The sequence below is a fragment of the Alexandromys fortis genome, unplaced genomic scaffold (genome assembly GCF_014885135.2).
Source record: "Alexandromys fortis isolate MF-2015 unplaced genomic scaffold, M_Fortis_MF-2015_v1.1 scaffold_106, whole genome shotgun sequence".
Classification (NCBI taxonomy): domain Eukaryota; kingdom Metazoa; phylum Chordata; class Mammalia; order Rodentia; family Cricetidae; genus Alexandromys; species Alexandromys fortis.
In genome coordinates this window covers 2,264,051-2,277,979 of record NW_026067980.1, presented here as the reverse complement: position 1 = coordinate 2,277,979, position 13,929 = coordinate 2,264,051, and the positions used below count along the sequence as shown (strand labels likewise).

The 13,929-nt window shown below is 38.5% G+C and overlaps 1 protein-coding gene across 4 annotated transcripts in view; it reads left to right on the top strand.

Annotated features, from left to right (window-relative positions):
- The window catches only part of Sfmbt1 (Scm like with four mbt domains 1), a 102,203-nt gene that overhangs the window by 75,697 nt on the left and 12,577 nt on the right, over positions 1-13,929 (top strand). For all 4 annotated transcript variants that reach the window (XM_050158148.1, XM_050158149.1, XM_050158147.1 and 1 more), the window contains 6 exons: positions 2,552-2,634; positions 6,267-6,393; positions 7,520-7,633; positions 9,726-9,768; positions 11,097-11,158; positions 11,782-11,921. In XM_050158148.1, the coding sequence (XP_050014105.1) occupies positions 2,552-2,634; positions 6,267-6,393; positions 7,520-7,633; positions 9,726-9,768; positions 11,097-11,158; positions 11,782-11,921 (569 nt within the window). The remainder of the gene's footprint in view (positions 1-2,551; positions 2,635-6,266; positions 6,394-7,519; positions 7,634-9,725; positions 9,769-11,096; positions 11,159-11,781; positions 11,922-13,929) is intronic.

Here is a 13,929-nt window from a genome sequence, read left to right as displayed (position 1 = left end):
TACAGACTCTCCCACAGGATAGTTTGATGGAGGCAGTCTCTTAGTTGAGAGTCTCTCTCCCCAGATATGCCTGTGTTTGTGTGTGTTGACAGTAAGCCTGGCAGAAGCTGAGCTTATAGACCTGAGCTAGAAGGCTGGTGTTTTTAGGCGTTGAGGCCTTGTTATCCAGATGACTAGTCAGAGGGATGCTACAATCAAGATCTAAAAGGAGTAACAGCTTATTTTACTTGTTCTTGTAATTTGGTAAAATTTGATATTTGACCTTTTAATCAAAGTACTGAAATAAGATTTCACTGAATTTGACTGAAATTTTTAGTATTTTAAAATGTGGAATATATGGAAAATGTCAGATGTTAGGTTTTCCCTTTTTTTTTTTTTTTTGGTGGGGTGCTTTTTGAGACAGTGTTTCTCCAAGTAGCCTTGGCCTATCCTGGAACTAGCTCTGTAAAATCAGGCTGGCCTCGAACTCACAGAGATCCGCCTGCCTCTGCTTCCCGAGTGCTGGGATTAAAGGCCTGCGCCACCACTGCCCAGCCAGCATACTAGCAAATCAGATTATTTCAGTTTAGTAGGCTTTGGGAAGCAAGGCTTCTCTTGAATGCTGACTGCTGAAGCATTGTGCTGGAAGCACTCATGTTAGCAAGGATCCTAAACTGTCCTCCACCCAGCCTTCATTCATCCAAGAAAACATTTATGTGGTGTTTGTTGTGAACACGTATTGAATTTATCACTGAGAAGGCAGAGGTGAGTATCATCTAGCCTTTCAAGAGGCACAAGAGGGAAAATACCCACAGGACTTCCCAGAACATAAGGAGCACCTGGTGGGACGGTGTGGCATTGAACACTTAAGCTAGGAACTTGTTGCTTTGTAGGAAAGTGCAGATTTCCAAGTTCTTACACTGTTTGCTACCTTTGTGTGAAAAGGAGAAAACAAGTACTAAATATATTATGTAATTGAAAATGACAGTGGGGCCTGGAGAATTGGCACAGTGGCTAGGAGCATTTGCTGCTTCTACAGTCCAGAGTCCAATTCCCAGTATCCATAGCAGATGGCTCATAGCTGCCTGCAACTCTAGTTCTAGGGTATCTGGTGCCCCTTTCTCGACTCTACAGGTACCAACATGCACCTCTGAACATACTCACATATACACATACACTTATACATATATAAAAATAGAAATATTTAAAAAAGGAACATACAAGAGAATGTTTTTATCCGAAAGTGAGATAGGGTCAAAGGGAGAGCTGAGACCTTTGTTTGGGCAAGAAAGGGGATAGTGGGGACTGTTGTCTGTAGGAGGACACAGGTTTGAGTAGCCTGTGATTAAGCTCTGAAACAGAGCATTTTAGATAAAAGTGGACAGCAACCACGTAGCTCCTCACCCTGCACAGATGGAGTTGAGTTAGATACTAGTTTGGAGGTATAGCTACCAAGAACCTTTATAGATTGAAGTAGAGAGTTGTTTATTTTAGTCTTGAGTTGAATTTATGATTTGGATTATAGCATAACATTTAGAATTTTATTTTTTTATTTTTGTTTTTGTTTTTCGAGACAGGGTTTCTCTGTGGCTTTGGAGCCTGTCCTGGAACTAGCTCTGTAGACCAGGCTGGTCTCGAACTTACAGAGATCCACCTGCCTCTGCTTAAAATGTTTTCTTAATTGACACATATACTGTATTTATGGAGTACAGGGTAGCATTTTAATGCATATATTCAATGTATAATGATCAGGTTAGAGTAATGAACATATCTGCCAGCTATAATACCATTTCTTTGTGTTGAGATGTTCAGTTAATTTTGTCCACCATAAAGGGACATTAGAAATAATTCCCCCACTCCAGCTGCATCCCTGTGTCCACTATTCTCTCTACTTCTGAGACTGTTGGACAGATTCTGTAGAATATGAATCTGAGAACAGTGTTAGGAGTATTGTAGCAGAGCCAGGGTATGGTGTTTTATGCCTGTAATCCTAGAACTTGGAAAGTGGTAGAGGTGGTGAGGCAGGATTGTCAATAGTTCAAAGTCAGCTTAGCTACATGAGTTGCAGGATACCCTTAAAACCCTGTCTTCAGGGGGAAAAGAAAAAGACATTGTATTGGTATTAACTAAGACATGTTAAGGAAAGCAAATAGCTTATCGACAAAAAGTCCTCACTGGTTAAAAAGTACTAATAAAATCAATAAGACTAAATTTCTATATATGAAACCAAATTCAGTCTTTTTAATTTTTCTTTTAAACTCTTGGCAAATTGTCAGTAACTAGTCACACCAGAGTACTGCTCACAAAATACCTGACTTGAAGTTTGGAAGTTTAAACACTTACTTCATTAATTTTATTACATAATTATAATTTTCCCAGAGTTATTCTGTTTTATAAAATTAGCTGTGTATATTCCTTGTTCAGTTCCCTAGCATGAAAAATATTAATTGTTGTTTGTATTATAGCATGCCCCTCCACATTGATAAAAGTCCATAGATAACAGCATTAGGAGTTGTGATACACTTTGGCAGGCGTACTGGGTATGAACCATTGCTCTTCTGTTTCTGGGCAGGCTTCCGGAGCCAGGACTTTGACTGGGCTGACTACCTCAAACAGTGTGGTGCTGAAGCTGCCCCCCAGAAGTGCTTCCCTCCGGTGAGACCCTCAGCCATACCTTGGAGAGATCATGTCCTCAGTTTATACAGTGACCACTTTTTTTCTCTCATTGTAATTCTTATATTTATACCTCATTATTTTCAAAACAATATGCTGCACTCTTTTGAGGTATTAATTTAGAAACTTATGTTGGTGACATATTATAGTAAATAAATATTTAATTATTTCATGTTACCTTCCCTTCTGTCTTAACCATCACTATTTCGTTTTGGTGACGTTTGGGTTAAAGTTTTACATTACATTATGTGATTCTAAACTTAAATAGCTCACTGCTGCAGCATTTTAAGATTTTTTTTTCCTTTTTAAAATGTTTGTCATGTTAGTAATTGCTGTTTTGTTGCTATTTGGTTAATGCTCTTTGTGTTCATTACTAGTTCTTCCCATACCTTCCTTCTAGTAGCATCTTGTCACTAATCCACGAAGGCAGTGCAGTAGGAAGATGACTTCCTAGTATTTTTTCTCCCTGGGAAGGCTGCTTTCGAGGCTTCCCATTTGGTCTTGTCACCGCCACACAGAGTTGCCCTCGCCCTACTGCTGTGTGTAACTCAAGGCCTCTTTCCTCCTCTCTTGGCTTACTTGGTTGTGTGTAAGAGAGAGAGACAGTTAGAGATAGAGAGACAGAGATAGACATGTGCACATGCAGCAGCCAGAAGGGGATGTTGGGTGTCTTCTTGTTTCTCTTCAGTCTTTAAAAGGTAGGTCTATCACTAAGCGAGAAGCTTCCTGTTTCTGATAGGCTGACACATTCCCAGAGGGCCTGTGGCATCCACTTGCCTCTCTGCACCACAGCTTTGGTATTACAGGCATTCACCGTCATCTCTAGCTTTTTAGTAATATTGAGGATTTGGGCTCAGGTCCTCTTGCTTTCACAGCTAGTGCTATTAACCACTTGGCTGTCTCTCCAGCCCCTGCTTGGGGTTTTGATGGTGCCTGCTATTGCTTAATAGCTTCTTAAAAATATATAATAAGGACTATGTAAATTTTAATAAATTCTATATATTGAAAATTTCACTCTACTGTCATACTCAAAATTTAGCTTTAATATGAAAGTTAGGTTGGACATTACTTTAGAATTTAAAAAATAGGAGCTGGAGAGATGGCTCAGAGGTTAAGAGCACTGGCTGCTCTTCCAGAGGTCCTGAGTTCGATTCCCAGCAACCACATGGTGGCTCACAACCATCTGTACTGAGATCTGGCGCCCTCCTCTGGCGTGCAGGCATACATCGAGGCAGAATGTTGTATACATAATAAATAAATAAATCTTTAAAAAAAAAGAATTTAAAAAATATTACTCACTTTCTTTAGTTTTTTTTAATAAAAAGACAATTTTATTCTTGACTTTTTTTATGAGACAGAATTACTCTTAACTTTTTGTAGATGAACCTGCCTTTTCTCTCCCCTTTATGCAAAGTTGCAGATAGCCTGCCTTTTTTCCTCTCATAGAAAATACAGAATCTCAGTAGAGCCTGGTGGCACATGCCTTTAACCTCAGCATTTGGGAGGCAGAGGCAAATGGATCTTTATGATTTCAAAGCCAGCCTGGTCTACAGAGTGAGTTCCAGACCAGCAATGGCTGCATACATTTCTGAGACCCTGTCTCCAAAAACAAACAAAGCTTTATAGTTGGTCTTTTTGTTTTATTTGTTTGTTTTGAGATTTACTCTCACTCTGTAGTCCATGTTGGCTTCAGGCTCACTGGAGGCCCAAGGCTGTCTTTGGACTCATGTAATCCTCTTGCCTCGGTTTACTAATTGCTGGGATCATGAGTTTTTATTTTAAAAAATGATTTTTAAAATCTGGGTATTTTGTGTTTCTGGGCATGTGGTACCCTCAGAGGCTAGAAGACGGCATCAGACCCCTTGGAAATTGAGATGCAGGGTGTTATTAGCCGCTATGTAAATTCTGGCACCAAACTCGGGTCCTCTGCCAGAATAGAACTCTTGGCCTTAAGCTGTCTCTCCAGCCCCAACTTTTTAATTTTTTGTTTTCTTTGAATAGTTCTCTATTTTGTTTTGTTTTTTGAGACAGCATCACTGACTTCACAGGGTCTGTCTATTTCTGTCTGGCCTGGAACTTGTTATGTCAACAAGACAGGCTTTAACCTCACAGACATCTCTCCGCTTCTGCCTCTTGGTGCTGTGATTGAAGGTGCCCCAGACCCAGCTCTAACAGCTCTTTACTTTAGTGTGAAATAGATGCTCTTGTCTCCCAGAAGACACTAATTAGCACCACCACTGGTGTGAAGGTTTCCTTGCATGCTGTTTTCTCCAATTGTCTGTAGCTTTTATATTCTTAAATATCTGATTATTCTAGATTACTGCTTATATTTAAGAATGAGAAAGTGAAACAAAAAAAAACTGGTTAGAAAGTTTGAGCATGTTTAGATGGGGCTTGTCAACCTTAATTTTTCTTACAGAGTGGGATCTCACGGGCCACTTATTGAGAAAAACTAAATCTTTGTGTATTGTCCTAGTACTGTAAAAGATCTTTTCCTGTCCCTGTCTGACATTATAGAGGCTGCGGCTTGGCCTTTACTACGCACATACCCTTAACAGTTATTTGTGTCCTCCTGCCCAAAGATCTTGTATTTTGTCTTTTCCAGAGAATAAATCTCACTTTCTGTAGGGAAGGGAAAGACACAGTTGCCCTGAGGTATGTAATAGTATATAATGGCATAATGTAAATGCTTTTTAAATGTTTCTGAAAAAAAAAAAGGAGAAAGGAAAGAAAAAGGTCCTCCAAGCATGAAGATACCCATCTGTAATTCCAGTGCTCTAGGAGGCTGAGGCAGGAGGATTAAAGTAAATGGGAGGCCAACCATTTCTCAATAGTAAAACCCCTATCTCAAAAAAACATTTTTAATTTAAAAAATTGATGACTGGGAATGTAGCTCATCATCTCTTTAGAGTGCATGCTTAGCATGATGGAGCCCTGAGTTAGGACCTCAGAACATATAAACCAGGTGTGGTGGTGCATACCTGAAATCCCAGCCCTTGGAAGGTGGAAGGTAGGAAGACGATCAAGAATAACCGTCTCATCTTTGCACGCAGCAAAAGTTAGAGGTCAGCCTGAGCTATGTGAGACCTGTCTGAAACAAAACAGAAGAAACATGCAGATCAGCCAGACCTTGTTTAGGCCACTTCTCCTGTGTCCATGTGCATCAGTTCTGGTGCTAACAGTTTGTGCCTGCCATCTTTTGTTAGGTTATGGCTTTATTTTTAAATTTATTTATTTATTCTGTGTGTGCATATGTACACATGCACTTGTCATGGCACATATGTGGAGGTCAACTTGGTGGAAGTTTGTTTTTACCTTCTACCTTATAGGTTCTGGGGATCAAACAAGTACCTTACCGACTGAGTCCATCTAGAGAGCCCTAAGTTTATACTCTCAAAAACCAATAGCAATTTTATTGAGTTATCAGGAATTAAACAGTTAAATCTCAAAACTTGTTTCCTATTTTCTCTTTGCTTCCTTGAAAACAAACAAAACAAGATATTGCTTTACTGTAAATCTAGTGATTAAACACCGTAAAACATTCTAGTTGAATATATGAATTAATACTAAGTATTAATCTAATTAATGAATTTGATTCATTGATTTTCTTCTAGTCAATTTCTGATCACCAGTTTAAGAAGAACATGAAACTGGAGGCTGTGAACCCTCTCCTCCCTGAAGAAGTGTGCATTGCCACCATCACTGCAGTGAGAGGCTCCTACCTGTGGCTCCAGCTGGATGGTAGGCCAGCACGCCTGACAAGTTTCCTGTGGCGTTTTTTTGCTCTTCCTGCTCACTACTGTAATGTAGCTTGTTAGATTTGGTGGACTTGGAAATAATGATATAATTTGAAATCCAAAATTTTAAGCTAATATTTTACTCTTTGTCCTTGGATTTTAAATTTTAAGAAATGAAAGTCAATAAAACCTCTTTAAAGTCCTTTATTTTCATAAGGGTAAATCAAAATAACATGTATTTTGAAGTTACCAAAATATATTTGTGTAACATTAACTGCCTCACTTATTGTAGTGGTGAACATTTTGGTTGCCCCAAGAAAATAGAACCAAGTAGAATGTAGACAACTTGATTTGTCTTTCTCCAAGTGATATTTAGTGATTGGACAGGTTTGTGGATGAAGCTATGTAAGTCCTCAATGCTTTAGCTATTATTTGTAGCCTGCTTTTTTTTAAATCCTGCTACCAAATAGTCTTTAAAATGATTGCATTCTGTTTCTGATTTATAGAATTGATGTATAATACGGATGTCAAGGACAGTATTTACTGCAGACATCCTTGCAAACATCTGCCAGGTTACTTTTCCTGATTTGAATTCATTGTTCCACAAACAGGTTTATTCCAAGAATGCAAGACAGTAGTCCAGTTAGTTAAAGTAAACGTGATATTTTGCTCTTACATTCTGGTTGTTTCAAGGAAATGTCTGTGATACTTGCTAGCCGTATGAGTGAAACCAATTATAGCTCCAGTTGCTTCTTTGCTGTTCCTTTGCCAGAGGTCAATTTGTGTATTTACTTCCTTCTTGGTTCTTATAATTTATATATAGAAAGCAACTTATTTTTTCATAATATTTATATATCAAACTATATTACTTCCAGGAGAAACATTATTGCTTAAGAGATTTGTGTCTATTTTATTACAGTATTGTTTAAAAAGTAATGTGTAGGACTAGGCATGGTTGTGCAATACCTTTAGTACCACCACTTGGAGGCTGAAGCAGGGGATTTCAAAGCTAGCCTGTGTTAACCTAGTGAGAACCAGTCTCAAAAACTGAACAAACAAATCACATAAAACAAAAATACTTATTAAGAAAGATGTTTAATAGTTAAAATTTTGTTTTCTTAATCTAACAGGTTCTAAGAAACCTATACCTGAATTCATTGTAAGTGTGGAGTCGATGGATATATTTCCTTTGGGCTGGTGTGAAACCACTGGCCATCCTCTCAGTACTCCTCGCCGGGCACGAGGTATTTTTTCTATGTCTGGATTAGAGGATTGGTTATCAAATGATCTCTTGTACAGGTTATGGTAATATAGACATTTCAGAGAAAATCAAAATATTACCTTTTGTATAGACAATTACTGGAGCAAACTTTTATTAGCTTAGAGGTCTAGGCTAAATTTAGGTAATCTTGATTTCTCACAGGTTGTAATAAAGGATTCCACCAGGACAGTTATTATCTTAGGACTTGAACTGGGAAGACTCACCCCGTGTTTACTCAGATGATTACTGGCAAGTGTCTTAGTCCATTCTGGTTTTGATAGCAAAATTCTATAAAGTGATGTGTCTGCTGTCACGGGAAGTCAAGTGATAGAGTGCTAGCAGATACTTTTCTGTTTCCTAGACAAGGCCTTTTTCAGATTTAAAATTTTTTTTTATCATATGTATATTAGTGTTTTGCCTGCATGTATAAATATGTATCATGTAGGTGCCTGATGTCCCCAGAGTTGATAAGAAGGGAGCAGAGTCTCTGGAGCTGCAGTTATTGAGGGTTGTGAACTACCATGTTAGGGCTGGGAACTAAACCAGGGTCTTCTGCAAGAGAGCAAGTACTCAGCCCTGAGCCTTCTCTCCAGCCCAGAGATGTTCTTGCTGAGTCCTCACAGACTAATGCAGACTGCTCACTCTCTGGGCACCCTCCATAGGGTCACTACTCCCGCTCATGAAAGGTCTGTCTTTACCATGACCACCTGCCTCACCTCCTAGTGTGGTAAGTAGGGTTTCAGAATTAATTTGAGAGTACAGTCAGACAATAGCAGCAGGAATTCATTTCCATAGGCTGCTGAACCGAGGAACTTAGTTCTTTGCTGATCATTGGCGGTCGAAGTTCTTTGTCAAATGGAGCTCTTCATAGGGCAGCTCAGAAACTGGCTTCTATTGGAATGAGGTAGCCTTTTGTTTTGTTTTGTTTTGTTTTATTGGTGACCTTGTCTCACAGTGTAGACTCTGACTGGGCTAGAACTCAGTGGGTAGGCCAGGGTGACTTTGAATTCGGATTTGCCTACCTCTGTCTCCTAAGTCTATGTAAGAACAAGTGCTCTTACTTGCTGAGCCACCACTCCAATCCCTTCACTCTCATTTAGTTATATAGTGGGTTTTTCTGCATTTACTGTGTGTGTATTTATGTTTGTATGTGCACATGTGCATGCCATTGCACACATGTGGAAGTCGGAGAACTCCTGGGAGTTGATTCTCTTTTCCTACCTAGTGAGTTGGGAATCAAACTCAGGTTGTTAGACTTAGTAGCAAGTGACCTTATCCACTGAGACATCTTGTCAACCCTCTATTCTCTTTTTATAACATGTTTTTAATTTCAGTGTATTCCAGTGTAATTTATTGACTCTTTTATCACACTTTTATCATGACTCTAGGTGTCATATTTAAGAAGGGTTCTACAAATTCAGATTTGTAGAATTTTTTTCATCTGTAAGAGTTTTGAAGTTTTATCTCTGTTTAGTAATTTGCTTTTATTTTTATATATGATGTAAGTTAAAAGTCTAGCTTTGTACATATGAATGTCTTATTTCCCGAACACTTCCCGAACACTATGCTGCAAACTATTCCTACTCCATTAACTGGTCCTTAGTGTCCTCGTCAGATCAGCCTTTCTTTTCAGTATCTATTTTTTCTGTTAAAGTATTTGTAGGTGTTGATTAGCCTAGTGATCCTTGAAAATGTTGATTTTTCTAAAATGATCCTAACCCAGAAAAATGTTCCTTTGAATGTTAACACTTAAAGTCTAATTTAAATGTACTTGCTCATTATTTACATACAACCAGGTACCAAATATGCTGATTACAAGCATAAGTCTTTGTCTTTTTTTTTTTAATTTATTTATTTATTTATTATGTATACAATATTCTGTCTGTGTGTATGTCTACAGGCCAGAAGAGGGCACCAGACCTCATTACAGATGGTTGTGAGCCACCATGTGGTTGCTGGGAATTGAACTCGGGACCTTTGGAAGAGCAGGCAATGCTCTCAACCACTGAGCCATCTCTCCAGCCCCTAAGTCTTTGTCTTTAAAACATTTTTGGTGTTTTTTTTTTTTCTTATAGTGCATAAACAGCGGAAAATTGCAGTGGTTCAACCAGAAAAACAGTAAGTAATATAATAGATGTTTAAACAATTCAGGTTTGCAATTTAGAATATTTAGGGGAAAATAACTGTTTAAGGGAATATATCACCTTTATGTTATTTTCTCAGATGGAAGCATAAACTTTTAAGTCAAATTTGATAGCTTATATATTTCTCTTAGTATAGTTCTTTCCTAAAATTGCATTGTAATATTAGACATGGTGGTGTATGCATATAATCTTAGCTTCTTTAAAGGCTGACTCAGCAGGATCATTTAAGGCAGGTTGTATAGTGAGTACCAGGCTAGCCTGGGTTATGTAGTAAAACCCTCATCTCCAAACAAAATTCTTATTATATACAAAAGGGAAAATATATCTTAAAGATGTTTTCCCCAAATTAATTTTTTTCTAGCTTTTAGATATTGAAGGCATTTGAATAAAAGAGGGAAGTATTTGTCAAAGAAGAACAAGAGTTATAAGTCAGGGAATGATTTGTCACAGTGTCTTGATGTACAGAACAGCGACTGGACAAGAAAAGCTACGTTCCTCCTTTGAGCCCATCAGGAAACTATTTGTAGCATACTCTTACACGCAGCCTTTGAGAAACAGTCAATTGGTGGTTGACTTGCATCTTAAAAATACAAAAGTTTTTAGGTTCTATAAAGAAGCAGAGGAAGCAAAATGAGAATGCCTTATTGAGAAAAGGTACCAAGCTACAGGGCTAAATACAGATAGGAATTACGGGTTAATTTAAGTTGTAAGAGCTAGTTAATAATACGCTTAAGCTAATAGACCAAACAGTTTATAACTAATATATGCCTCTATGTATTTCTTTGGACTGAATGGCTACAGGACCATTCAGAAACTTCCATGTACATTGAGGCCCTCTCTGGCTACATAGCGAATACCAGATCAGCCAGAGATATATGCCAAGATCCTGTCTCAAACAACAGCAATCAAAATCCCACAAGAAATTTACAGGGTTTATAATATAGTTTTGTAATTTCTGAACTGTAGTGTATTTATATGTATATGTATACATATATATATGCATACACTTATATACATAATCACATGTCTATAGATTGTTGGCTCAGTTGTCCTGCGCATGTTTTGTTGGTGGTGATTTTTGGGGTGGTTTTTGATTTTTGAGCCAGGGTTTCTCTGTGTATATGCATTTTAAAATAATTTCTACTTAAAAAAAAAACAAGGTGTTGTAAATTAAGAACATTCTTCTATTTGATTTACAACTTGCCACATTTGTTTTTTTGAAGGAAACTAATGTGAAGACTTTGCTGGTATTAAAAGTAATTTCACTGTTTTTTTTTTTCCCCCTTTATTTTCTTGATCCAGAATACTCTCTTCAAGAACTGTCCATGAGGGCCTGAAGAATCAGCTGAACTCCACACACTCAGGTATATGGAGAAGAGATCCTTGGTTACCTTTTAATGGTTTTATATAAAACTTTAGGCCAACTAGAGCTACATAGTGAGACTCTTATCTCAGAATACAAAAAAGCAAAAGTGCCTGTGTATTTGACGTATTAATTAAGGTGGGGCTTAGGAGACAAGCTTTAAGTCTGAATAATGTTCAACATTCATCTCTAGGAATGCTATAGAATACATTATTGAATAATTGATATTGAAGAACTGGAAATAACTGACTATCAGGACTACTGGATTCATGGAGTAGATCCTCTACTTCTTTTATCAAAAATGTGGGCCTCTAGATTTGTGTACATTACCCAGGAATTAATCAACATATGTAATTGAGGATAGCGATAAACTCCATAAGTTAGCATAAAAGTAAGTATAAGATATTTAAGAACATTGTCAGACAGTATGCTATTCTTAAAAATATGTATTTACATGGCTGGGAATGTAGTTCAAAGCTTGCATAGCATGTACAAACTTCACATATACAAAAAAATATGTAATTTCAAAACTCATATAATGGTGTATAGGTTGGTTGCCACCCCCAGCTTATCATTGGAGACCTGGAGTAGAGTGTGAATGAATGTTTGTTTCTTCATTTCCAGTGATGATCAATGGCAAATATTGTTGTCCAAAGATATACTTCAACCACCGCTGCTTCTCAGGGCCGTATCTTAACAAAGGAAGAATTGCTGAGCTGCCGCAGTGTGTAGGACCTGGGAACTGTGTTCTGGTACTTAGAGAGGTAAGGTTCTGACCTAGGACAGAACTTGGAAATTAAACAGGAGTCTCCCAGGCTCATCCATGGAGAGAATCATGTGCCATTGATAAACAGCTATAGGTTTAATCAAATGTAACTGTCACGTATGGTAGTTCCCTCTTAGCCATAATACAGTTCTAAGACATCAGATAGTGCCTCAAAATGAGAAAAGTAATAAGCATTATCCTCCCCCCCCCCTGAATGTATTGTATTAAATCTTTTTTGTTCTTGTAACAAGATGCCTGAGGAAGGTTAGTTAAGAAGAAAAAGAGGTTTATTTAGTACATAGTTTTGGAGGTTAAAAAGTTCAAGACCAAGCATTCCTATTGATTTGGCTTGTGGTGAAGCTTTTCTTGACTGGGTCTAATCATAGTGAAGACTATACATGTGAGGAAGAATTCTGTTGGCAAATAAGAAACTTGAGAAAGACTGGAAACCCACTGTCCCCCTGAGGTCATGTTTCCAGTTTTTCTAAGGACCTCTTGTTTAAATTGCTGATGCTGTCACAAAAAAAGGAAGGGAGAGAGGGAGGGAGGAAGAAGGAAGAAAAAGACAGATCTGACAAAACCAGTTCCCAGGAGAAAAGGGTATTTGCCTTATGATGCTGATTACAACCCTCAGTGCAGGGAGTCAAGGCCACAGAAACTTGGGACTGCTGCTCACTTTACAGCTGAGGAGCAGATGATGGATGGATACTGGTGTGCTCAGCTCACTTCCTCCCTTTTACATACCCAGAACCCAACTCCAGGGAGTGGTGCTGCTCACTTTTAGGCTGCATCAATCAACATAATCAAGATGATCCCCCTACAGACGGGCCCACGAGGAAGTCAGATCCAGGCAGTTCTTCACTGGCACTCCTGCCCCAGGTTATTTTACAGCGTGTCAGTCTTCCACAGTTAAACTGACCACGGCAGTGGGGCTGTGGTGCATGCCTTTAATCCCGGCACTCGGGAGGCAGAGACAGGTGGATGTCTGTGAGTTTAAGGCCAGCCTGCTCTATCGAATGAGTTCCAGGTCATCCAGGACTGTTTCACAGAGAAACCCTGTCTCATAAAGCCAACAAACAAACAAAGCAAAACCAAAAAAAAAAAAAAAAACCCTAACCATGGCAACCTCCCACTCAGCCTCATTTCTTAATAATTCTGTCACCTTCTATATCCATCATACTGTGGACCACGATTCTGACACATAAGCTTGAGGAGGGGATAAAATTTAATTAATAAGTTAGACATGGTAAGTGATTAACAACAATAACAAATAAAATCGAAAATTATAACAATATACTATAATAAAAGATGTATGAAAGTCCTCTTTCCTCTGTGAGTTCGAGACCAGCCTGATCTACAGAGCTAGTTCCAGGACAGGCTCCAAAGCCACAGAGAAACCCTGTCTCGAAAAACCAAAAAAAATAAAAAATAAATAAAATAAATAAAAAATAAATAAAAGTCCTCTTTCATATTACTTTACTGAGATGTACCTTCTACTTGTTATAATGTGAGATCAGATCAGCCTACGTGACATTAGAGTACTTGAAGAGTTGCTTGAGCCAGGACGTGCTCTGTGATATCTCTTGGACTGATCTGATAACTGGCACAGCCACTCAGAGGCCATGGGTAATGTGTACAGCATGGGCACAGTAGGCAGAGATAATCCACATGCGTTGGCAGATGGTAAAGATTTCACTGGGGTCCTCAAAATGGTATACAGTTTACTGTGGGTCATATGTGGCTGCAACTCAGGGCACAAACCCTTAGTGGAAACTGGGTACTACCATGCTGCATGGCAAATTGGCACACGATTGTTTCGACTCCTCAGGGATCATTCACCTAAGCAAATCTTCAGATGGGTTCTTTCTAAAAAAAAAAGGTATTGGTCAGAGACTGCCTGAGCACTGTATAGCGGACACTGGAAAGCTGGGAGTGGTGATGCATGCCTGTAATTCTAAAGGACTCTCAGTCTTGCTTGTCTGTAACCAGCTCTTAGATTCATTGAT